The sequence below is a fragment of the Oryzias latipes genome, chromosome 3, assembly GCF_053564925.1.
Source record: "Oryzias latipes strain Hd-rR chromosome 3, Olatipes_Hd-rR_3.1".
Classification (NCBI taxonomy): domain Eukaryota; kingdom Metazoa; phylum Chordata; class Actinopteri; order Beloniformes; family Adrianichthyidae; genus Oryzias; species Oryzias latipes.
This window is the reverse complement of record NC_136239.1, coordinates 6,034,964-6,060,344: the sequence shown is the minus strand read 5'-3', so window position 1 is coordinate 6,060,344 and position 25,381 is coordinate 6,034,964. Positions and strand designations below refer to the sequence as shown.

Below are 25,381 nucleotides of genomic sequence, written 5' to 3'. Positions count from 1 at the left end.
ACTTTGCTACTTAAGGGGAACAGCAACGTGTCTATGACCTCAGTTCCCACATTAGCAAAGCTAGTGCTACGACTGTTAGCATTGCAGTGTTTACCAGATGGTTTGGTGTTTTAGACCAAACATGAAGTTAGAAACTTAGGTTGTTATGTTAGTAAGTAGTTTTCTAAAGGTAAGCCCTCATATAAACATGAGATTGCATGTCTATTTGAATCTGTGAATATCACATAATTCTCAGTTGTACTATTGTAGGGAAAAGTGCTGGAAAGTAAAAGGGCAGTTACAACATCTCACACCACGTCATGCCATGCCATACTGTGCCACGTCACCTCTCACAACGCCACACTGAATCAGGTCCTGGTTATTTTTAGCTTCTTGTGATTCTGCTGATCCATGACTGGATCATTGATAGGGCTCCTCGTCACGTCTCTGGTCTCAGAAGAGGGAATTTCTGCTTTTCTGTCTGAGGAGGCTCACTGGGGCTCTTGTGTTTGTCTTCAGTGTCTGTTCAATGATTTTTTTGGAGGATATTTAATATATTTGCAGGATATTTAAGACTGGTTTAGGATTCATCATTGTGTATAATCTGTTATCTCTTTTGTTTGTGTCATGATCCGAAAACGATACAGACCCAGATGCTGTAACCCGGAAGGAGGAGACTGGTAAGTGGTTAGGTGAGTAAAAAAGATTTATTTTTTCGGTCCGATGTGGGTTTAGAAGTTGGCGTGGCTGGAGGCTCTGACGAAGTGGAGGCCGAGACGAGACCGGAGGTCTAGGTGTGGGTCGGAGTTCGTGACTGGAGTTCTTGATGAGCGGCGTGGCTGCAGAAGTAGAAGGAGTGAATTCCTCAGTGGATCCAGGAGGATAGCTGCTGCAAGAGGTTGCGTCTGACTCAAGTGACTCTCGTGATATGAAGTTCCTGAGGCAACAACAAAACAAGATTAGCGAGAGAACAAAGCAAGGGGGCCAGCCGTGAGTCTTAGAATGACTATGCACCATCAGGGTTAATGAACTGGCGTTGAATGCTGGAGCTGGGTCTCCTTAAGTAGAGCAGGTGGTTGATGAAATGAGTAGTAACAGCTGGTGAGTCAGGAGCAGAGCAGAGCTGGGACAGGGAGGGGAACTGACAGAGGCACCATTAACGTTTGTTTGCTAATATTTATCTGTAATGCTTGAGATGAGCAGTAGTCATTTTTAGGTTAATCAAAGACAAATGTTCCTGTCACAAACCTGAATCCTACACCGCCCATCCCTGAAAATCAGTCAATAACAAAATGCATTTTACAATAAAAGGGAATTTTGGGAAATGTAAAAATCCCAAAACAGAATAATGATAATAACATGTCGTATCAGAATGTTTGCCACCTGTAAATTTGCAATGTAGGAAAAACTTTATTGAATATTTCTAGGTTAAGCGTTGGTTGATTGCTTTTGATGAAATGATATTGTATTTATTTATGAAATATATAACATTCTGATTAAGGACCCTGAAACCGTGCTTACGTCGGACCCAAAAGAAGTCACAGGTACCTGCTTATTCTTTTTGATCAGGCAACTGTAAGCTTGCAAACAGATTCTAACCGGAACCAAGGCTTTTTTCTTCGAAGGGTTTTTTTTTTTGCTTCCTTACTCTGAGGCAAAAGAGGAAGCGATGCAGCTGAGACTTGACAGTTCCTCATTTCAGAACGTGAACGTAGGCTGCTGTGCTGCTGGAAATGTGTCTGCTGCTCATCTAGAGTCCATGTTGAGAAGAACCACCACGTTGGACAAGGAGCTGAATCAAAACTCACAAGCCTTTCATTATGGAAGAGGTGAGTACTGAAGACGCTGTTTAGTAAAAGAGCTGCTGAACCGTTTTGAGAAGAAGGCCTCAGTTTGCTTCTGTTCCAAATAACACTCTTGATTGATGCGAGAGGTCAAACACGCTGCAGGGGAACGCCCATCACTCGGGAGCCTTCCTTTTCTTTTCCGAGGATAAACCACTGGAGTTTTCCAGCTGCATGTTTGTGGACGGTTGTGTGATTAAGATCTGGGTACGAACACAAACATATTACTGAGTGTTTGTCACACAGCATCTGTAGATCTGGAGCCAAACGGCTGCTCTGGTTTACTGTGTAGCACAAAAGCAGAGCGGGGAACTTTGTTCAATACATTTGTAAAACATGCTGCTCATGTGACCACAACCCTTTTCTCTTCACGCTGCCCTGTGGTTTATGCAGTAAAGTTTCCATCCAGAAGTGAACTTTAGTGTTTAGCATCGCAGCTTGTTTGAGCAAAGACCAAGAAAGGAAGTAGTATCCAAAAGGGGAAGACGTCAAACCGGGCACCGGAACACAGCAGAATCCTGGTACTTTACAAAAACATCTGATGTATGGATGACACACAGAACTCATTCTTAGCGCTGGGGTCAGGCATCTCAAAATGTTGTCGTCTGTGATTATTGCCCTAAAAAACCTGCAGATTTAGGTTGACAAAGGATGTCTAGGATGACACTTCCAACAGTTGCATCCTCTGAAACCATGAGCTTTAGAAGATGCATTTTCCCCCTCTGGCATAAGAACGGCGGCGGTAAAACATTTAAATGAAAATGACAGCTCCTCCACTGGTTTCCCATTTGATGAAGTATCTCTACTAAAAAAGGAAGTTTAGCAGCAACAATGAGAATAGGAACTGTCCTCAGGAGCCCGGCCCTTTGAATGCAAAACTGAAACCTAAAACCAGAAATAATAATAACTTAGGAGAATAACTAGAAATGTATACATAGAACGTTTAAATTTAATCTGAGACGAAAGAAATCCATTTTTTTCCTTACAAAGAGAAAGAAAAAGAAAAAGGGGAGGAGCTTAAATGATGCCTTTCATAATCATCACTTACCAATCATCCTCTTAATGAAAAGGTCCCCTACAAGAATATAAGGAATATTTTGAAGCTTTTTTTCTGTTTTAAGGCACGTTTTCACTTTATATTTGCAGAACTGACCTGTTGTCATGGAAACATTATAGTGTTTAAAACGTTTTGGTTGAGCCGTTCCACCAAACAAACCTCCAGAACACACTAGTCTGTTGATGAAGACTCTTGGATCAGTCAGTCGTGACAGCTGATGCGAAGAAAAGTCCTCTTCAGTGTCACCTGCTCTCATGAAATTCACAAACAGGAATCCCAGCTTGTAGGACTGTGCAGTTTGTGTTTTTGTTGTGTTGTGCCAATGCATTTCTGATCTGAAGTTGGGAAATGTCTGGTAAGGAATGGCCTTTGTGCTAAATAACATGCCAAATGTATTTTATGATGAAACTGGGTTTCATTTTTTTCATTTTTTCAGCCTCTTAGTATAAAGTGAAGTGACTCAGTTCAGTGTTAACCTGTTTACGTCACTACAAGTGCAGGTCAATAGTTGTGTTAAGACCACAGAAAACACTGCTAATAAACTGCAAAGGTCTGTGGGCTGAGCTGAAGAGTTGAGTTGGCCTTTTAGTGTATAGCAGACTTCCTGTGTGAACTTTTTAACACATTCTGGAGCATCGTAGATACTTGGAACTCTATAACTTTTCTATTCATATCAAAGTGCAGCTGCCGCCTGATGTCGTGCAGGTTTTTTTTTGCAGTAATTTAAATTTAATAGGAGAAAGAAAAAGAATTACATAGCATAGAATGCCCCACCCTCCTCAGAGGTCTCATGAGGAGCATAGAAGCAGGAGAAGTGCCAACCTCCTCACTTCGTGAGAAGCATCAATGTCGCATCGTGGAAGTTCTGATAAACTCAGAGATGGAACTGCAATGTAAGGAGGAACCACATCTTAATAGAACAAGTGTGAGGAGTCTAAACTGGACTCATGCAGGACGTTTATGAATTACTCCTGCAGCAAATGCAATACATAGAACTGTTGTTCAGGTCCTAATGTCACACCTGCAATAAATGAGAAGACCGAATTCCGGACTTCAGACACAAGTAGAAAATGTTCAACATCTTTTGGTAGAACTAAAACAGGAAGGAAACCGCAACAAGTAGCAGAACCTTTAAAAAAAGTATGCAAAAAATATGTGTAGAGAATTTAAGAGCAGAAAGTGAAGACAGGATGACGTGTCAGGTGGAACAACAAAGGCCCGGACAGGAGGATGTGAAGCAGTGTGATAACATGGAGAGGGAACCATGAGGAGAATTTAACTGAACCTAAAAAGGAAATGAAATAAACCAGCAGCTGAGACAACAGCAGAGCAAATGCACATCTAAAATTAGAAATACTAAAAAAAAAATGAAACATTTAGAATTTTAGTTAGCAAATGTTTTTGCAAACTAAATAAAAAGAACAAAATCAGGAAAACAAAATGTATTTGGATAAAGTGCTTGCTATATGCACGAGACCCTGACCATAATTCATGACATTATAATTCATGAGTCATCTTAGTCGTCAACAATAAACTGTGATCAGGGGTTGCTGCCAGATGACATGGTATCATTTCTTTAATACTTCTTTGTTTTTGTGTACGCAGCTCAGATGTAGCTCAGACTGGAAGACATCATTTATTACAAAGGAACAATTAAGAAAAAACATATAAACAGCAGACTTCCTCTCAAAGAGATCCTGGAAACTGCAAGACACACCTTTGGCTCTGTTGAAATAATGTTGAGTAAATGGGTGTTTCTGCATTGATGACCATGAGTTAGAATGGGTCAGAACACTGGCAAAAGATGGATGGCAAGTAAAGGGTTAGTTGATGGTGTCAGCCACAGGGGAGGCAGATATGAGTGTGTACTACTCACTTCCTGCTCTTCCTGAAGGTGACGGGAAAGGGAGAGGGAACTGAATCCTGAAATGGCAGTCTCTGTAAAGAGAGTTGAAGTAAATCTGGCTGACTGATGGTTTCTGAGGAAGTGGAGAATCCGCTAAATAGAAAATCCTAGTTTTGTCTCAGAGCACTTGCTTGAGAAGATGCAGAGTCCGAAATGTGGAGTTCGGAATTCTTCACAGCACTGATTCGGGCCATGGCAACAAACAGAATATTTCATTTCCCAGCTGTCATCACAGCTTTATCTGTTAGGTTTGTTGCGGCTCGTACTCAGACTAGGATTAAAGGTTTCCAGAGTCCAGGGGCTTGTGCTGCGGCACATCTCCAAAGCGGGCCAAGGCCCAGCACTTGGAGACCGGGCTGCACCGAGGCATTTAACTCTGCCAGAGGACCTGGACTTTGGGCCCAGATGGACTTTGGCACAGTCCTGAGACTTGAGGATAGTCTTGGGCTGGATCTTGGTTGGTATTGTGGACTTGACCTGGACATACACTGACCAAAAATATAAACGCAACACTTTTGTTATTGCTCCCATTTTTATGGAATGAACTCAAAGATGTGAAACATTTTCCACATACACAAAATAACCAATTCTCTGAAATATTGTTCACAAATCTGTCTAAATCTGTGATAGTGAGCACTTCTCCTTTGCCAAGACAATCCATCTCCCTCACAGGTGTGCCATATCAAGATGCTGATTAGACAGCATGATTATTGCACAGGTGTGCCTTAGACTGGCCACAAGAAAAGGCCACTCTGAAATATTCAGTTTTGTTTTATTGAGGGGGTCAGGAGTCTCAGACAACCAGTCACCTAAATCATGCAATGATCATGCTGTCTAATCAGTGTAAATAAGTTGGAACCAGCAAGTAAACCCGTATGAAGTGGTCCTGGCATGGAGACCCTAAAACCAATATGGGAAAATGCTGGGAGAAGAAACTTGAGGGAACAGGAAGAAGATAAATGGGAATAAATGAAGACATCATGGTGGGGAAGCATGAGACATTGAATAAGGAGGTACAAGGAAATGTTCTTGGCAGTTTAAAAAACATATATGATAAAAAATAGAAAAAGTTAACATGGAAAGTGTACTTGCCAATTTAAAATATGAATTGAAGTGGCAGAATATTCCTGCATTCCTGTGTGATGCAGGTAAAAAGGAGGATTTGGCAGTTTACATGCAGCAAAATCACATCACCATAGGACAGAAGCTTTTATTTTCTCTTGATGGATGACATATCTAAAGCAAATAAAGATTAAAATTGCATTTCAGAGGTTTTTTTTTTTCAAAATCAGGAGCAGTTGGAAAAAAAGCTCTCTTTACTGACGCAGAAACTTGAATGGGCTGACCAAAGTCTCTGCTCCATTCTGATGCATCCACCGACAGACAAACAGATCTGTGTGTGTCCTTGTTTTCCTCGTCTGAACTGGAATCTGAATCAGTCAGACTGTGGGTCTCTCCCAAATTAAGTGGAGGGATCGGAAAGGAGGGTGGGGGGAGGAGGGGCTAATTTATAAAATATTTTTAAAAAATCAGTCATAGCGTGACATTCTCTAACCTACATTCCAATATAGCTACAGTATATAAAATTCCGCATTTTTGTTAATTTCTGAGTAAAAATGACAAATAAAGATAGGGAACACAGAACGATGACGTCACCAAGGGGAAACTTGGTTTAGGAGACGACTTTGATGGGGAAGTTTATCGTCAAGCGGCAAAACGCCAGAGAGACGGACAAAAAAAGGTCAAAGCCATCTGGTGCCTATTTGGAAAAAAAAGAAAATCTGCCACATTGACATCAACGACCAATACCTTTTTTTTTTGGTCGATGACTTAAACTAAAGTAGACCTAAATGTTGCAACTGATATCACTGTTAATTCGCTTTTATTTTCTTCTATAACTTTTGCTCTACCTTTACCTGTAACATCAGTGGAAACCCTTAGCACGTCATGACTCATGTGTCTGCTGCAACACTAAAGCTTTATTGTCACGCTTGTGAAACACGCTAGTATATTAATAGTAAGTAGTTAATAGTTCATTAATAGTAAGAGGTTAATATTATATTAATAGTAAATGGTTAACAGTATATTAATCGTAAATAAATAATATTATACTAATAGTAAATGGTTAATAGTATATTAATAGTTAATGGTTAGTAGTATATTAATAGTAAGTAGTTAATAGTATATTAATAGTAAATAGTTAATAGTATATTAATAGTAAATAGTTAATAGTATATTAATAGTAAATAGTTAATAGTATATTAATAGTAAATAGTTAATAATATATTAATAGTAAATAGTTAGTAGTATATTAATAGTAAATAGTTAATAATATATAAATAGTAAATAGTTAATAATATATTAATAGTAAATAGTTAATAATATATTAATAGTAAATAGTTAATAGTATATTAATAGTAAATAGTTAATAATATATTAATAGTAAATAGTTAATAATATATAAATAGTAAATAGTTAATAGTATATTAATAGTAAATAGTTAATAGTATAGTATATGTTCCATACAAATTTACTGGCTCTCAGACACTCACAAGTTTCTCACGTGTGTGCACTAAACTTGCGGCCCAGCCTGAGCTAGAACCTGCCTTCAGTGGCCCCCAGGTAAATTGAGTTAAAGACCCCTGTTTTAGACAATAAAAACTCAACATTATATACATGTTTATAAGTTTAATTTTAACAACACAAAGTTTATTTGTTTTCTTTTGTCTAAATCAAAAATGTAACTTTAACAAAAACAAATTATTAATTTTTGGCTGATTAAATTATTTCAGATTAGTTAAATGTGTCAGTTGACATCTTAACCTTAATCCCGGTTCTTTTATTTTGTTATTATATTTAAACTTAACAGTGACTGAAGTCTGAAATTGAATTTATCCTTTAATCCAGACATTATTAGAAATCAGTTCTTTCTTGGATAAAGATGATTTGGATCAAATGCTGGAATTTCTGGCTGTTAATGATTCCTTTGTTCTCCAACACAAACATGAAGGAAGCTAAACTGTTTATCTCTGATTTCATCAAGAAGATTTACAAACAGATATTTGTATTTGCTGTTCTGCTTGACAGTTAACAGCAGCACAGAAAGAGAGGCTGTCACATGAACCCAATGCATCATGGGAGTTATAGTGAAAAGTCAAGAACTCGTCCATATTTCCCTCCCCTCAGATTAAGAGTTGACTACTGTAACTCCCTTCTTCCTGGACTTCCACAAAAAACCCTCTATAAGCTTCAACTGGTTCAAAACTCAGCTGCTCAAATAAAGCCCCAAACCTCCTCCATTCATCATATTACAGCCGTCTTACAGCAGCTTCATTGGTTACCAGTGTCTTACCACATCACTTACAAAATCCTCCTTTTAACCTTCAAAGCCCTCCACAACCTCGCCCCTCCGTGTCTTTCAGAGCTCCAGACTGTTGCTCCTCCCACTCGCTGCCTCAGATCCTCTTCCTCCGTTCTACTGGCTGCTCCACGACCACGTCTCATTTCCATTCAGCAGCTCTGGAACTCCCTCCCCTCTGATCTAGGAAATAGGGACTCACTTTTAACGTCTTAAAACTTACCCTTTTCATTGTGCATTCACTACATGACATTTCAAATGCTGTTTTAACTGATGATTTATTTGTGTTATTGTTGAGTTATTGTTGTGTCTTTATGCTCTTATGTATCGTTTGTACTGTAAGACAACTTTAAGTGTCAAGAAAGGCGCCATATAAATAAAGTGGATTATTGTTAAAAGCAGTGGCACCGATGCTGGACAGACTCTCGTCCCTGAGCTTCGTTGTCTGATTTACTTTTTTCACGGTCTGACACCGGATCCCACGGGAAGCTACTAGGGGAGCACGGAGGATCCGTGATCCGTACAGATCAGTAGCCCCAGACGTGTGCCACAGATTGCCCCCCCCCCTCTTTCTTGCCTCCGCGTGCTTCATTTAAATCATTTGTCCGTTCACATCAAATGCGATTCGCGCATCAAATTCCCATCCTCTGCTTTTGTTTTAACCCGCGTCAAATTCGCTGCTGGATGTTTGTCCAAAAGCGTGTGTCTAAACCGGACGCACCCGCCGCGTGTGGGAGGAGCTTCCGTCAGAAGTTGTTCTCGCCCTCCTTATGAAAGACGCAGAAGATGTTGAGAGATCTGGTGCATTTATTTGGAAAAGCTCCACAAAGCTGTCGGCAAACTACTGAGCCTTTTTTGATGAACATGGTTGATATTCTGGTGATGGTAAATGGTTTTAGATCAATGAAAATGAATTTCCTGCGGCACACCTGACCATCTCTCAAGGAAAACTAGTTTGCCGCGACACATTGGTGGAAAAACACTGTCCTATTTCACGAAGTGGAGGAAAAACAAACATTTTTACAAAGAAATTCCAGTTAACTTTCAACATTATTAAAAAAAATCTATAAGGTCTTTAAAAATCAAAAATTTTACACTGGTTTGCAGGATTGCTTTTTAAAAAAAACTTCACATTTTATTCATAAATAAGTGAGTGAAGAAAAATCTGTGTTTGGACTGTGCTTTACTGTCACAAAGCTGACGAAACACTCAACAGGCAAAGTCCCTTAAAAAACCCAAGACACCCATATATATAAAAAAAAAACAACCTTTGACAACGTATTCTTCAATTTGTCAGGAAAAAGATAATACTAATAAATTAAAAATGTATAACCAATAAATAGGCGGTCTTCTCCCGTCAGTCTCATTGAGACTTTGGAGGGCTGCCAGCTCATCGCACAACTAAAGTTCACCAATAAAAATGAGCAGCTGCACTCTGTCCTCCACGTCTGTGCTGTCATCCAGTGCTAATGAAAAAAAGTCTTATTCTTTTGTCGGGCGGGGAGGCGGGCGGAGATCCCATACAAAAGGAGGAGGCAAGGTATATTAGACGTGATAAGACAAGCCAGGTTGGAAAACTAGAGCTGAGGAGGATATGGTTGGGCAGGCAGGAAGGCAAAACACTTGGTGTGAGGAGGGCTGGAAAGTAGCATGAAGACTGAAAACTTTCTGACAAAGAGAATGGAGACATGGCTGACAAAGAGCCTAAGAAGAGCAGGTGCAACAAATTATCTGGATGACCAGGTGGATGGAACCTCCACATTTTGGTTTCCTTTGACCACATGACTTTCTCCCAATCCTCCTCTGGATCATAGATGGTCTCTAGAGAACTGGACATGTGCTGGTTTAAGCAGGAGGACCTCTGGAGTTCTACAGGATTTGAAGCCATCACTGCATAGTAACCTCTCTTCCTGTGGTCCCAGCTCTCGTCAGGTCATTGACCCGTTTGTTCTGGACTCTTTTTTCACTATTCTCCAGATCTTTCACGAAGCTCCAGGCAGAGGGAGATTGTCAGTGACCTTTATATTTCTTCCATTTCTTAAGAATTGCTCCATTTTTTTTTATCTCTAAGCTGCTTGTTTATTGTAGACTGGTTCATCCCAGTCTGGTTCAGGTCTACAGTCTTGTCGCTGGTGTCCTTTGACAGCTCTTTGGTCATGGTGGACAGGTTACAGTCTTTTCAATGTTCTTGAGCCCTGACAGGCAATGGGATGGTCAGAAAGGAAAACTGGACACCAGGAAGTTGAGGAACATTGAAGAACATGTATCATGTAAAGCAAAAGGAAATTACTGTGCTGGTTTAAACAAAAAGTCAAAACACAGGGATTGGAACCTTGGCCAAACATAAAATAAGTCAGGGAGACCGTCGGAGTCAGCAGCTCCCTGCCAAGGCTGCCGAACAAGGTCTAACTGTTAAAAAGGAAGAAACAAAACCCACAAATAAAGACTACCAAGGGCCAACCCCAAACTACAAAAACAAAACCTAGCAGTACAAGACTGCTGAGAACCAAGAGGGGAAAAAGAGAACCAAACCAGCACAGCTCAAAACCCAGCCACTCCTCAGCCTCCCGCTCTGCTCTCTCTAAATTCCTGCCTGGTTGAGGCCTCCTCTGTCTTAAATACGTGGCAGGTGCTGATCAAGACCATTGGCCTCACCTGCCAGGTGAGGAGAATGACAGGGGATGCAGCAAAGCAGCAGCAGCAGCAAGACATAACAGTCCTAAAAGAGTACAGTTGCTACTGTACTTATGAAATGGTGGAAGTGGTGTTCATAGTCCACTTATATCCACTGAACTATAAATTCCCACAATCCAAAGGTCTGTAAACAGTTTGACCACCTCACTGTGAATGGTCAGCTCTAGATCTGGAGTTTTCTTCAGCTGTATTTAGGTTTTTCATTTTCGGTGTGGTTGTCATAACACCACACCGCCAGTGACTAAACTTCTTTTGTGACATCTCAGTATAATTACTAATCAGCCCCATAATGTCAGAATTGATTGAGTTTATGGGATGCTGGTTAAGACATTGGTGATTGTAGAGCCTAAACAGAGCCGGACTCTAGATGCGGCCCTGGAGAACTCTTGTGTTCAGGAGTATGTTGGGGATGTAGTTTCACACCATAACATCCTGAGGTCTTTTTTGTCAAGATGCTTTCAATCCCCAAAGAGAGAGATGGGTTTCTAGCCAAAGACTGTAGTTTGCTCTTCAGCTGCCTGGAGTTAATGAATTTGAACGCCAGTAAAACTTCCACACACGGGATCTTCATGTACGTAGTGCAGTTTTTTGAGTGAGGGATGGCAGTGTGCAGAGTTATTGTATGAAACTGGTGTGGGTTCAAGCTAGGTGAGAACTGATGTGTGTCTGTGCTTTTATGGTAGTCAGTAATCACCAACCCTGCAATGGTGGTGGTTTTTGCTTGGATTATGATGGCAGATTCAGGCAGGTGGGGACTGTGGTACGCTGCTGTTAACTGTTGAAAGTGAAAACCACAGCAAGATGATGTGTGTGTGTATTTTGACCTTGGAGTAACAAATTGCATTAAGCAAATAAGAAATTGCATTTAAAAAAAAGATTCAAAACCTGAAAGACCGTTTCTTATTTGTAACTGCAGCCCAGTAGCAGAAATTGTTACGGTTTCTGTTTCTTTGCCCTTGTGCCTTGTTTCCTTTTTGTTCTGTGATGTTTTGAGTTTAACTTCCTGTTTTATTTTGTAGTGTTTCCTGGTTTGTTGTAGTTTTGAGTTTTACTTTGGTCCCCACCCTTCCTGAGTGTTTCCACCTGTGTCTCGTTTGTCTGTATGTATTTAAGTCTTGTCATTCCCTTCCTCCTGTGCTGGTCCATAGTATGTAAGTCTGCTCTCCCTGTTTCGAGTCTTTCGAGTGTTTAGTGTTTCAAGTTTCTAGCCTGCCGTATGCAGTGGTTTTGGTTTTGTGTCTTTAGTTTTGTTTATTAAAGCCCCCGTTCCCCTGCAACCTCCTGCCTCCTCTCCTTCTCTGCACCTGGGTACTCCCTCATCCGCTCCCCGTGACAGAAATAAGCGAACAGTTTCGCCTTTCAGGCAGATGACTCTGCAGTGTTTTACTTGGTTACTCCCCTAGGGCGGTAGTTAATTAACTCACCTGTTCAGCGTCCTATTTAAGTCCAGGTGTGCAGCCGTTCATTCTCTTCCTTACCGCAAGCGCTGCATTCGTCGCCCCACCCTCCTCCCCGGCTTCCACCTGTGGGCTCCTTTCGGGGTTATTACCCAAAAGTTTTATGGGAAAAAAAATTATCTCATGGAATTGTACGGAGCCTGATGCCAAACGAAAAGATTGTGAATGCCAACGTAAAGAATGTGAAAATTAAAGTACGTGAAAATAAATATATTCTGCTGCATGAGTTTGCCTGACTGAAAGGCCAACTACTCTTGCAGTCTAATGTGTTACTTCCTCTCTTTGTCATTGCAGGGCACGAAAAAGGACCCAGCCCAGCACACAGAGAAAGCCCTCCTGGGTAAGGCCGGCTGGGTGAAGAAGGCTCACGGAAGAGTTTTGACCAGCTACAAAGACCGATACATTCAATTGGAGAAGACAGACGTTGGGGTTTATGAAAACGAGGTACACTTCTTCTAACAGATGTTTTTTTTTTATAAAACCAAAGAGTGTGTTCTGATACAGACCATGTAATCAAAAGGTTGATTCATAAAAAAACAAACAGACATGAAACAATGACTCTGGTTGTCTTACTGTCTTGCCAAGAAGAAGCTAAATGACTTTAACTGTTACCTTTGTTTGAAATAGAAGTTCTTAAATGGATTTCATGCCTTGTGCTGCAGGACCTGCAGAACTGCCTAGAAAGGCTTGACCTGGAAAACTACGATCAGTGTCATGAACTGAAGAGCCCATTCAAAAAGAAGCACAGACTGATTCTCATAAGATCTTCAAAGTGTGGAAATAAGGTGAGTTATTAGATCCTTCACAAGTGCAACCTGTGGAAATGCAGCAGCAACATGAAAAATGAGCTTCTCAGTTTCTTCCATATGACTATAAATCAAGTATAACCTTTAGTCTCATTTGTCTAGAATTATAACCACAGTTCAGTTTATTGTCCTAAATAAAATAAAAAGTGCTTACCTAATATTGAAAGTTCTATGTATGCCTGTGTGGATCATTCCCAGCACTGCTCATCTTTGTTTTCCTTTTGTTTTAATGGCAAGGGCCTGTTTTATTTCTAAAAAAAGTTAGATTTGCTGTTACCAAATTAAACTCAACCAATAAGCTTCACCATAAGAAAGCTCAAAAACAAAGTAGACAAAAGAAACGCGGCTACTCAGATGGACCTGTCACTGTTGCACAGCCACTTTGTACATTTTGCACATAATGGGTGAAAACTGGTCATACGTCAATATACGTGGAAAAAGTGAGAAAAGTTCACAGATGTATCATGAATAAACCACTTTAAAACTACTAAAGAAGCATGACTCAACCAAGCAAAGAACACTTCAATCAACGTAGAACAAGAACTGTGCGTGATTATTGTGTGGTTCATGTGCAATTTATTTCTGATTCATGCGTCACGTATGTAATTTTAAAGTAAAAAGTGCGCCGTATACATGATATAAAAGTTATAAATCGGTGTTCCATACGTGCAAACTCCTTTAGACATACGTGGAATGGTTGTGGAAAACCACAAATTTGCATATGCATCTTGCCAAAATCATCCACAATTGTGTAAAATTTAAACATTAGTTGCATATAAACTACGTAAAATACACTTACAATGCATAAATCTCAACTGAACAAAATTTTGCACAGCTCAAGTTGACATTTGCACACGTCGACGAATGAATAATGCGAGAAACACTTATGAATTACGTATATCACGCATGTATCATGAAAGATACATGCACGTATGAAAATACATATCTGGACATTGCACAAAAAGAACGTAGTGGCTGTGTGATACATTTCTTTCAAGATGCCCATTGATCTAAAGTAGTCAGTTGCCAGACAAGACGGTCAGCAAAGTTTTTTTTTCTTTCTTCATAAATATAAAGTTATTATAGATTGCCCATCAAAAAAAAAGAAAAAAGATTCTTGAAAGTTGTTACAAAAACACCTTTTAGAAGCCCTACACTGATGACATTAATGTAGATAAAGATGTGAGCTATTTCACCATGTAAAGATCCAGCAAGCACTTTCGTCAGACACACTAAAAGAACATAATTATGTAGATCTAACAGCCCTACGAGAATCTTCAGCTCTGCTGTAACAGTATTTAGGTGACATGCAATACAATGTCATGTCTATACATGAGGCTTAACTTCACACTTTGTTGAAAACACAGGTTATGAAATGGCATTTTCAGACTTAATCTTTAATTATTCCTCAATAGAAAAAAATCAATGGAACAAAAGGATTTAGATCTGCTGATCCTGTATTGCTTAAACAACAAAAATGGAAGACGTCTCTTTTATGGACCCCCAGAAAGCGATGGGAGCAAAGTAAGAGACGTTTCAGTTGAGTTCAAATGAAAAGCTCATGCAAGTTAACAGTTGGTCCTTTTTCTTTTATATTTCAGAACACGCCAATAGTTATCGATTAAATGAGATTGTCATTTAAAAAAATAATGCACTAATGTGTCTATGATAATAAATCCCAATCAATGAAATCATTTGAAACCTATTTATAAGCATATTAAGAGCATATATTTGTTGGATTTCTCAACTCCGTCACACATAAAAGCTGACAGAATTGATGTCGACAGAGTTGACAAAATGGCAGAAAAAAATACGGCGGTTAACTAGCTAGATTATTGGCCATTGCAATCTCTCGCCATTATCTCAAAAATGTATTTTATTTGATTCTTCTATGGTTTTTATAAAGTATTGTAACAGAGAGAGGGCTTTGACATGTTCCAGCTGTTACCACAGGAAATGGACCTTTTCTTAATCTAAAACATCAAAAGATGTCAATCTTAGCAGACCATATGTGGTTTTGCTGCATTCACCACAGCTAGGAGAACTAAAAACAGGTCCTGAGAGATTTAACTGACTGGGCTTTTATCATTATTAAATACGTTATTATTGAACTTTAACACAGTTTTCAAAAGCAGAGGACACACATTTGAAAAGAGGATTTCTATGAAAAAATATTTTGATTTTTATGGTATTTATTTTTTTATTCATTTTAAACCATTATCTTTAATTTGATATAAATGTTTTATTAATTATTTAGGTTTTTAATGTTTTTCCATGCCGGTGACTATGACGAACCTATTGCAGAGGACAAGAGAAATAACATGGAGGGTCTAAAACTACTATGTATTTAACCTCTTAAGACTAATATTTGATTTAATCCTCTACACATATGGTCACAGGTTTTTAGTAAAGCAGAATGAACTACTGTGCTCATATAACACAATATTTTATGTCCACGCCTGTGGACTCCAGGTTCTTAAAGGTTAAGAAAAAATACCCCCCCAACAAGTAATTGTGCTAAAACACAACTCCAGTATTCACAATGCCTTTAGATATAGCTTAGTATGTCATTCATATAAAAAAATATAGATTACAAAAAACAAAAGACTTTTCCGTCTGGGACGTATTTTGTCCGGACTCTCAAAGATTCATCGCCTTGTTTTGTTTTTTAATTTTGAAACTTTTACCTTTATATTTTGTGAAACATTTTCAAGAGTTTCTGCCGTGTTATCTTTTTTATTGTAATTTCCTGGTTTGCTGCTGTGTTTGTACAGAGACACGGCAAACCTTTGAAAACCTCTAACAAGTACATCTTAAAATAGTGCGGTGCAATAGACCTGCTTAGTGTGTTAACCTTATAACCAACCACAAAGCATTTCTCACCCCTTTATCTGTGCTCCTGGCCTTGCTGTCTCCAAAGCTAGAAACCGAATTCACAAATGAATGTTAAGGCTTGATCATTTCCTTTTTAGGATTAATGAAGTAATTTTGAATTCATTTGATTTAAACTTTAAATAAAGTTAAAATAGTTTGTTATAAGTTAGGCACAAGTGTACTTATTTCTATTGCAGAAAACACATTCAGGAAACAAATACCGTATTTTCCGGACTATACATCGCCCTTTTTTTCATAGTTTGGCAAAGGGTGCGATTTATACTCTGCAGCGACTTATATTAGAAATAAATTGAAATAAATACATTGTTAACCCTCCTGTTATGTTCATTTGTGAGGAACAGAGATGATGTTCCTGGGTCAATTTGATGTATGAGGTATGTTAAGTGACTCAGAGAATCAGCAAACCTTTTTTTACAGTAATATCTTGAAGGCTAAAAACATAATATTCTATGTTCCAATGATTTCATAGATTCATAAATGCAATAAAAATGACTACATTCTACAAATACAGGATGAAAACAGAGTATTAGTTGGCCAATGATGCTTTATGAAAGGAATAAATAAATAAGTATGCATGAGAAAGAATTACTGTGAAATTATGAGATAAACAGTCTGCTATGATTGTGTCATATGAGTTTGTGCAAGTTATTATATCTTGGTCTCAGATTTTGTCAAATAAATTTCCCGTCAAAATGCGACTTATAGTCCAGTGCGACTCATCTGTGTTTTTTTCTACTTTATGATGCATTTTTGGGCTGGTGCGACTTATACTCCACAGCAACTTATAGTCCGGAAAATACGGTATCTAACCAATGCAGGCTTAAAGTGCAGACTCTAAGAAGTAGTTTTCATATCTAAATTGGAGCACGAAATTACAGCCACCTCGTTTTCTAGGCACCAAAAGTAACTAGACCGTTGACTCAGGAGGCTGCAAAAATCCACAAAGGCTGCTGAGACTCTTCGCTTCTTAACCTGTCATCATTTAAGCAGACAAAAGGGTGGGGTTTGCATTTGGAGGCTGTTGCTGTGAACACATAGCATCTGGTAAATGGAGGTGAAGTGGACCAGTGGAAAAAAGGAGGAAATCCATCATAGAGGTTGCAGATATATTAGGAGTTCCAAAACGATCAACTTCTGAGGAAAAGGTGAACTTGGTCAATTTAAAAGGCCATAGATGACAACAGTGGTGGATTACTGCAGGATCCTTTCCATGGTGAAGAAAATTCATAGCCACTACCCAACACCCACTCAAGTAAAGAGCACTCTCCAGGAAGTAGACGGTGTGTCAGTTTCTAGAAATTTTATAAAACTAAGTACAAAGAACTCACCACAAGGTGCTCTGAGATTCCTCAGTCTGAATACAATCTGTCATTGGAGCAGAAAATCTGGACCAAACCAGCCAAAATTGCCCAAGTAACCAGAGTAGATATGAAGGAATAGATGAGCCACAGACAAATATGAAGCAACAGTTGATGTGCTATTAACCAGAGAAAAGGGTCCAACTGTTCACTTGTTACAACATTTATTTAAACACAGCTGAATCGCTTTTTGCAGGATTTTCTGTCTCAGCGCTGCTGTGAGGTCATCCTAAAGCTCCCTTGTAGTTCCTGAACAGAATTCTCTTAAAATAATGCCGTAACACCACAACGAAGAGACACAGGAACTCCTTGAAATGTGATCGGAAGAATGCAGACTCATTAAAACAACCAATCTGATCCACACTGCTTCTCTCAGTTTTTACAGACAATCGATAAGTCATAAACACTTATCAGTGTACCTTCATACAGTTACTAACCTCTGAGTTAAAGCTCACACGCCTCGTCTCCTAGCCAGTAACCGCCTTGCAGCACGCCTGGGTCGCACCAAAGTAACAAGTAAAAAGTGTTGTTCCCGAAATATAAAACTGGTCATCGAAATTAATCGTTTTGTTAAGTTCAATGTCCCGATAACAATTGTAAAGTGCAGCAAGTCCGTCTTCCTCTAGTTACTTTGTCCCGCCTTCGTCGTGCGTAGTTCCTGGCTAATGACTGACGAGATTTTTAGTCACATGGTTTTGTTTACAACAGGGGTTCTCAAAGTGCGGCCCGGGGGCCAATGGCGGCCGATGGGAAGATTTTTTGTGGCCTTTGATAAAAAAGAAGCGACGTGGACAAATGCGTTGTTGTACCTCATATATAAAGTCATGTGCCTTATTTGCAAGCAGGTAAATGAAATGCTCAAATAATTCAAAATAAATCGTCACTATGTTACAAATCATAAAAACGATGACAAATTTACCGGTTGAGGAGTGCAGCAATAAGCTTCAACAACAACAACGCGGCTATGCTCCACAGCAGATAAGGTTTACAAAAATCCAGTGAAGCCGTGTAAGAAGCTAGTAGCTACATTGTGGCTTTGGAAATGATCCGGCGTGGCAAGGCTTTAAGTAATGGGGAGTTTGTAAAAACAATGTATGCTGAAAGTAGCTGACATTGTTTGTCCAATGCAAAAGAAAGTCTATCAATGATATAAATACCAGATGAGTAGAAGATCCAGGTAAAAATGTGGAGGGCCTGGTTAGCTGTACAAATGACACTTGGTCATCAAAGTTATTAAAAACAACTTTTTATGTTTATCCATATTTTTTCACCAAAATTGGCCCCCAATCTAATGTCGAGTTCTTAATTAGGCCCTCCGCTACGTAAACTTTGAGAACGCCTGGTTTACAAACTCCATAACAGGATGGTCCGCTTGATACCAGTCTGAATACAGACCAAACGTGAGGTTTGGGACTCGATCTGGAACAAATTTAGCAGTCTGGGTCTGGAAAAAAAGGATTTTCCAAGTCTGAATACACCTTTTATTAGGGTTAAAAAAAACACAGACTAATCACAGTAAATTCTTCCTAAATAAGGCAAAAAAAAAAATCAAGTGTGCAAAATTGGGAGCAATATCTTCCAATTCCGTAATCTGTCGCTGCCACTGAATACAACCACATTTCATAGAATCTGGAAACGTATTCGACTTTAAATGCTACCAGTGTCCAATGCTAGCTACTTAGCTAACAGGACAATGAAATTGGGGAGGAAAAAAATGACATTTCACCTCTACAGCCACATCATTAATAAATAACTTACCTTTAGGTTTGCCAGTTTTCCTTAACCAGTTTCTTTTTCCTGCATTTTTTGCACAACTGAGCTGGTTGATTTTTTTCCCCCCAATCCCTTTGCTATTGGACTGAATGTTAGCTGTCAATCATTCCCACCACACCTGTGGGTGTGGCCAGCCTGCCACTTCACAAACTATGTGACAGCGCTAATAATTCAAAAAATCATCAGCCGCAGCTTGTTATTGCTGTTTATTTTTGTTTACACCCAATGTTTATTGATAGTTAATTCTCTAAAGGGTTTAATAAACTCAGGGACTAGCTACAGGTACATGCGGCTTTGTGGCCACTTGGGGGCCCTAGGCAGTCGCCTAGTTTGCCTACAGCAAGAAACAGCCCTGTCACCTTGAATTAAACCTAGAAAGTCTGGACATCAGTTTGATTGTAGTCGTTTGATTTCAAATCCAATATGGTGGCATGCAAAACCCAAATCAGGAAGACTGTGTCCCTGTCCAAATATTCTGGGCCTTAATACCTCTACACTCTTGTGCTATCCTAGGCACTTTAACGTTGGGAGTTGGGTCATCTAGACCCACTAGACAGTGCTCTGAACCTTCTTTCTTCAATGATTTGTGATCTTCACTGGTGTCCATGGATTACATGAAATCTTTCCACCTTCATCCACCTTTGTCATGGTAGGGAGAACACGTCAATGTAAGGGTGGGGTCATCTAAGATAACACAAGGGTTACTGCGTAAAATACCGTGCAAAAGGCAAGATGGCTTTGCTGCCATGTGCATTTGAGCTTTGTCCTAACAGCAACTCGCCACCAGCTAGATAGCAGAAGTTAAAATCAGGAAGACCTCTTGTTTTTTAAAAGGAGCACAAAACTTTCACTTCGACTCTGGGTCTTTTATTTCAGCATGTAAATGTGGATATTGTTCTGTTAAGCAAAGTGAAAGTAGACATTTGTTCAAAGGGTTCCTCAAATGTTCTACAATATGGTAGTATGGTTCATTTTTTAACAATTATTCTTTTTTAAGTTAGAATTAGGATTTTCTTTTCCCAAAACAAATATTTTGTAGCATAAAACTGCCCCCAAAATGTATCTCAGAAATGCTTTCTTTGAACTACTAGATCCTTAATTTGGCTTATTTGCTCTCACTTGTGGCTCTGTGCTAAGTTGGAGAGCACGATGTCAAAATATTCCTGCCTAATGCGGTCTCCCGTGGTGATAAACTCTTAAAATGTTAGCAGAAGCAGCCCCAGTAAGAGCCTGTTTAGGTGCCATGTTGCAGTAAATCTGCTCAGGTTTTGACACCACAGCTGTGGACAAGTTCTGTACTGTTGGGGAAAAAGTGTAACAGAAACAAAACACCACATAAACATCCTCACTTGATGAGACCTTTGAAGTACAGCTTTATCCAGGTCCATGATGTCAAGCTCCAGGCTCAGTCTGTAGAGGAGAAGGAGGCTTGGATTAAAGCCCTCAGTGATGGAATCAGTCGTGCAAAAAACAAAGCCTTCGACGAGGTAAAGCCTTTTCTTTTTTGCTCCACAGTTAACTGCCAGAGGTTTCATGAATGAAATTTGTCCTGTCTAAACCCAGTGATTTCTATGCAGGTGAAAGTTGAAAGTACTAATTTAGAGCATGTTACTCGAACAAGGCCTAAAGGGAACCGGAACAGGAGGCCACCAACCAGGATCCACATGAAAGAGGTTTGTAAGACTAGAGTAGGGTTTTAGCCTTCAGTTTCAAAGCCAGAAATTGATCTCAAATTATTTTTGTATTTGTCGTAAAGGTTTCAGAATATTTTTAGACTGTGAATGAAAAGGATGACCTCTATGAGCAGTGAACCTCAGTATGCTGAGAACAGCCATGTATACCTAACGCTACATCTGAACTCGTTTTGCCCTTTAGGTGGCCATTGGGTCTTCTGATGGTCTCCTGCGGTTAGATCTCGACGTTGAGGATGCCGTCATGCCTAATGGGACCCAGAGTACCTCTGCTAGTTGGACAGAGACTTTAAAAGAAGAGGAAGAGGAGGGTGAGCCAGAGGCCAGTGTTCAGAAGAAAACGATTGAACCTTCCATTCTGCCTACCGATGCAGAGGAAGATACTTTAGCAGAAGATACGTCTATTCATGAAAGTCCAGAGAAAAAGGTTTGTTTGTTTGTTTGTTTGTGGCATTATTGTCCCATGTACATATATTTATGGACTTTTAAGTTTGATTGATTTCTATGCAAATTATTTGTTGTTCTTCAATGTTCAGTCTCAGCCAAATGAAGCCACATCTTGTGCCTCACCTGATGGAGAAGCTGTGAGTGATCAGATACCTGCTGCCAAGACCAACCCAGGACCACCACCAACCCCACCAAACAAACCCAGCAATACCCTGAGGAACCTTGTAGTCACGCTACAGCCCCAACGTGGTTCTTTCCTTCCTTCACCTTTTCTCACAGAGGAAAACCTCCCCGATCATCCCGGTGAACCTGAGTACCAGGTGGACCCCACAACAGAGTCACACCAAGGGAAGGGTTGTGAAACGGACACAAGACGAGCTGAGGAGACGGATGGGAAAGGCCAGCTGGCTTCTGTCAAAGGAGTGGAATGGGGCAACTTGTGTGACATCCAAGATTCTACCGAGTCACAAAGCAAGAGCAACAGTCCTCTTTTAACTTGCAAACAAAACCACGAGAAATCTGTCCAACAGAAAAAGCCTCAGTTCACTCATCCTAACAAGACTCCAACTTGTTCAGCCTCTGATCACCCAACCAGGCCTCTTCAAGCCCCAAAGCCTCCACCCAAAGTCCCTTCAGAGGTCCTGTCTTCAGCTGAGCCACCCTCCAACGGCCTCAGTCAGAGTCCACAGCTCTGGAAGAAAACAACTGGAGAAGAAAAGTCACTTTCAGGTTCTGCACTCAACAGTAGCCACCAAGATGTGAGGGTCCTGAAGCCTGCCTTCAAAACTAAGATGAAACCAGAGGTCATTCCTGATCAGAGCTCTTCTGCTTTGAAGGTTAGATCAGCCTCTTATGAAAACATGCTTTCCAATTCCTTCATTTCTCAGATGACCCATTCTAACGCAGCTGAGTGTGCACCACCTCCTGGAGATGAGTTCACAGACCTCCAGGCTAAAGTTGCTATTGAAATGGAAAACACAAGAAAGCTTCTTAACCTGGCTAAGGAAGGAGGTTATGAGGAGAGCTCAGCGGAGGAGCTACTGTCTCAGGCCATGGAGAAACTGAGGAAAGCTGACAATGTCCTCCAAGAGATCAAAAACCAGAAAGTTCAGAACAGGCCAAGCAACAGACTGAGCTGGTGAAGATTACTGACAAATCATTCCTCAGTTCACACAGACTGGACACTTTCAATAAGCGCCTTAGACTGTAGATCAATGTCTGCAGATTGAGTAAAGAGGAAAGACTTGGTTCAAAAAGATTCTGTGTGATGACTAACCCAGATGTGTGCTGTCTATGATTCTCATTCATGCAGTAGTCAGCTGGACTTGGTTTGTCATATAGTAACCCTTGTGCTATCCTAGGCACTTTAACATTGGGAGTTGGGTCATGTAGACCCACTAGACAGTGCGCTGAACCTTTTTCTTCAATGATTTGTGATCTTCACTGGTGTCCATGGATTACATGAAATCTTTCCACCTTTATCCACCTTTGTCACGGTAGGTAGAACACGTCAATGCAAGGGTGGGTTCATAGGATAGCACAAGGGTTAAAAATATATATAAAATAAGTAATAAAATAGAATATTTTGGATAAACCAAGTCCAGTTGACTACTTCTTCCTTTATTACCTTAACAGATGTGTTTCCCTCAGCTTTTCTCAGAACACCTGTAATGAGTTTACTTTAAAAAGTCAGACTTTTAAAGGACCTAAATTATGCAAAATCAACTTTTAAATGTATTATAATGTTCATTCCTCACTATAAACAACCCCGAAGCCGTACTTTGATCCGTTCACGCATTTCTGAGCATTCCTCTAAAAAACCTGCTATCTGAGCACCAGCCCCTCCCAGCCCACAATAATGAGGGTCCTCAAATTGTGACATCCCACAGTGGGGAACCGCCCCTTCCAGGAAGAGTCTGCACTGCCAGCACCGCCCCAGGCTAACACCCACTTTCTTGGTGGAGCTAGCGATAGTCGGCTAAACACTTTCCTTTAACATGCACATCCATCTTTGCAAAAGTTTGGATGTTGTTTGTTTTCACGGGTGTAACGCAGACACGCTGCTGAGGCTGACTCTAGGTTGACATCATGGGCAGCACCCACAAGGAGGGAAAGGCGGAGCCTCAGAGATTGAGTCATCGTAGGAAAATAAGCTGGGAAAATAACTCATTTTTCATAAAAAATGTTCTTTGGTGTGCCAAAAAATTTATATTTTAAGATATACATGGATATAGTTAACTCAGAAAAGAAAAGAATGGTATAGGCCCTTTAAAGCAGATTTTTTTACCTTGATTCACAAAGCTTTACTAGCTAGTGCTGCATTCTGAGTTGATTCTTTGTATGAAGTTGATAAAGGATGATGCTTCTGTCTTCTACCGTTTTAAGAAATAAAGGATTTTTTTAGGCAGTTATCTTAGTTTGTAGCTGAAAGTACCGTTATGCTGTGCTCGTTTTGAAAGGCAGAGGGAAAAAATGCTTTGTGTGTAAGGCTTAAGGCTGGTTTCCACTGGTCTGCAGTGCATCTCCATTGCGTTGAAACAATGAAATGGAACTTTCAAAAATCAATCAGGATGTTTACATCACCTCCGCCATGTCTGCGCCTGATATGCGTCTCACCGCACCGCATGCTTTATGTAGGAGTTCTAGTTCCAGTCTGTGGTGGTAAAAAGCTGAAGATCCAGGAAAGAGGTCTGGATTTCAAAATAAAAGCTTCTGTTTTCATTCAAAAATAAAACTTTATAAAATAGTATTTTATATTTCAGGGGATGTGCCCAAAGATATCAGGCATTAATACCCCAGACATCACCATCAAGTTTAGCTTTGGAAGTGGAAAAGCACAACATCATTTATGACCCAAAACATGTATTTTACAAGGACTTAGTGAGGAAGGAGAGGCCATGGGGCCTGACTGTCAAAGTTTTGCATGAGCGAAGAGAGTGGGACGAAGTGCATACAGGGGTGGCAGGACAAACCACTCCTCTGGGAGTCGGGGGGACGCGGCAGAGACAATGTAAACTAATTCCGTACGCGATGCAAGCGAGATGCACTGCAGACAGACCGGTGTAAGTCCTGGGTTAGTGTGGGCAGAAGTGTCTTATGAAATTATGGAACCATTTGTTGTCTTCTACTGGGATTTCTCTGCAAACCATTGTTCACGTTTGTTGTTGGAAAATAAATCTGTACTATGATTTTCCTAAAAATGAAGTATTATTCATGTTTCTAAGGGGGCAATTATTAAAATTAAAGAGTGAGAGTCAAATAAACGATGCTTCGATTGGTTGTAAAATAAACGCAAAAATGTATTCTTATTTATGAATTTTACACTTTTCACTGTTTCTTTGCTTACTGCCAAGGCTATTGATTAGTGTGTTTTTTTATATAATTTGTAATTTTGCTGCAGGAACTATGTATTTAATCAGTATGGTCAATATCATAGAAGTGTGTAGCACAGATCAGGTATTCTCTAAAGTCTACTTTTTCAGATAAATGACTTAACTAAAGTTCTCTTTTGCTCAACATGTTGGTTTTCCTGTTATTTTTGCTCAAATTGTTGAAAGCGAAGTGTTGTATGCCTCAGTATATTTTGTCATTTTCATGATTCACATGTGCTGATGCTCATAATCAGAGATAAACATAACTTTTCCAAATTACAAAAATAAATATCAAACTTGTTTCTTTTCTTTTTTTATCTTTTCTTAGCTCCAAGGTTTAAACTTTCACATAAAAACCTTTGTCTCTTAAACATTCTTCACACTCTTCTGAGCATTCCTCTAAAACTCTGCTCTCTGACCCCCTCCCAACCCACGAAAACGAGTGGGTGCTCACATTGTGACATCTTAAAGTGAGGAACAGCCCCTTCCAGGAAGAGTCTGTGCTGGCAGCTCCGCCCAAGGCTATACGTACACTTTCTCTGCGGCGCTAGCGCTGGTCTGCTTAAAGCTTTCCTTTTATATGCACATCCATCTTTGCAAAAGTTTAGATGTTGTTTTCTCTGGGTGAAACACAGACACGTCTTACTTCTGGGAAGGAAAATAGCTAACTCATATTTCATTAAGAAATCTTTCTTTTAGTGTTCCAAAGAAATTACCATATATGGGTATAGTTTACTCTGAACGA

General features: G+C 39.8%; 1 protein-coding gene across 2 annotated transcripts; it reads left to right on the top strand.

The window, feature by feature from the left end:
* The first annotated feature begins 438 nt into the window (after nt 1-438).
* plekho2 (pleckstrin homology domain containing, family O member 2) lies at nt 439-24,936 on the top strand. Of its 2 annotated transcripts, none has more exons than XM_023951924.2 (7): nt 439-1,808; nt 12,590-12,739; nt 12,958-13,080; nt 20,510-20,614; nt 20,705-20,800; nt 21,003-21,245; nt 21,355-24,936. In XM_023951924.2, exons 1-7 carry the CDS (start codon nt 1,800-1,802, stop codon nt 22,405-22,407), a joined length of 1,779 nt encoding a protein of 592 aa, XP_023807692.1. In that variant the 5' UTR covers nt 439-1,799; the 3' UTR covers nt 22,408-24,936. The 2 variants fall into 2 exon arrangements, with proteins under 2 accessions (XP_023807692.1, XP_078800294.1); XM_078944168.1 differs by lacking the exon at nt 439-1,808 and adding an exon at nt 11,975-12,489.
* The last annotated feature ends 445 nt before the right edge of the window (nt 24,937-25,381 follow it).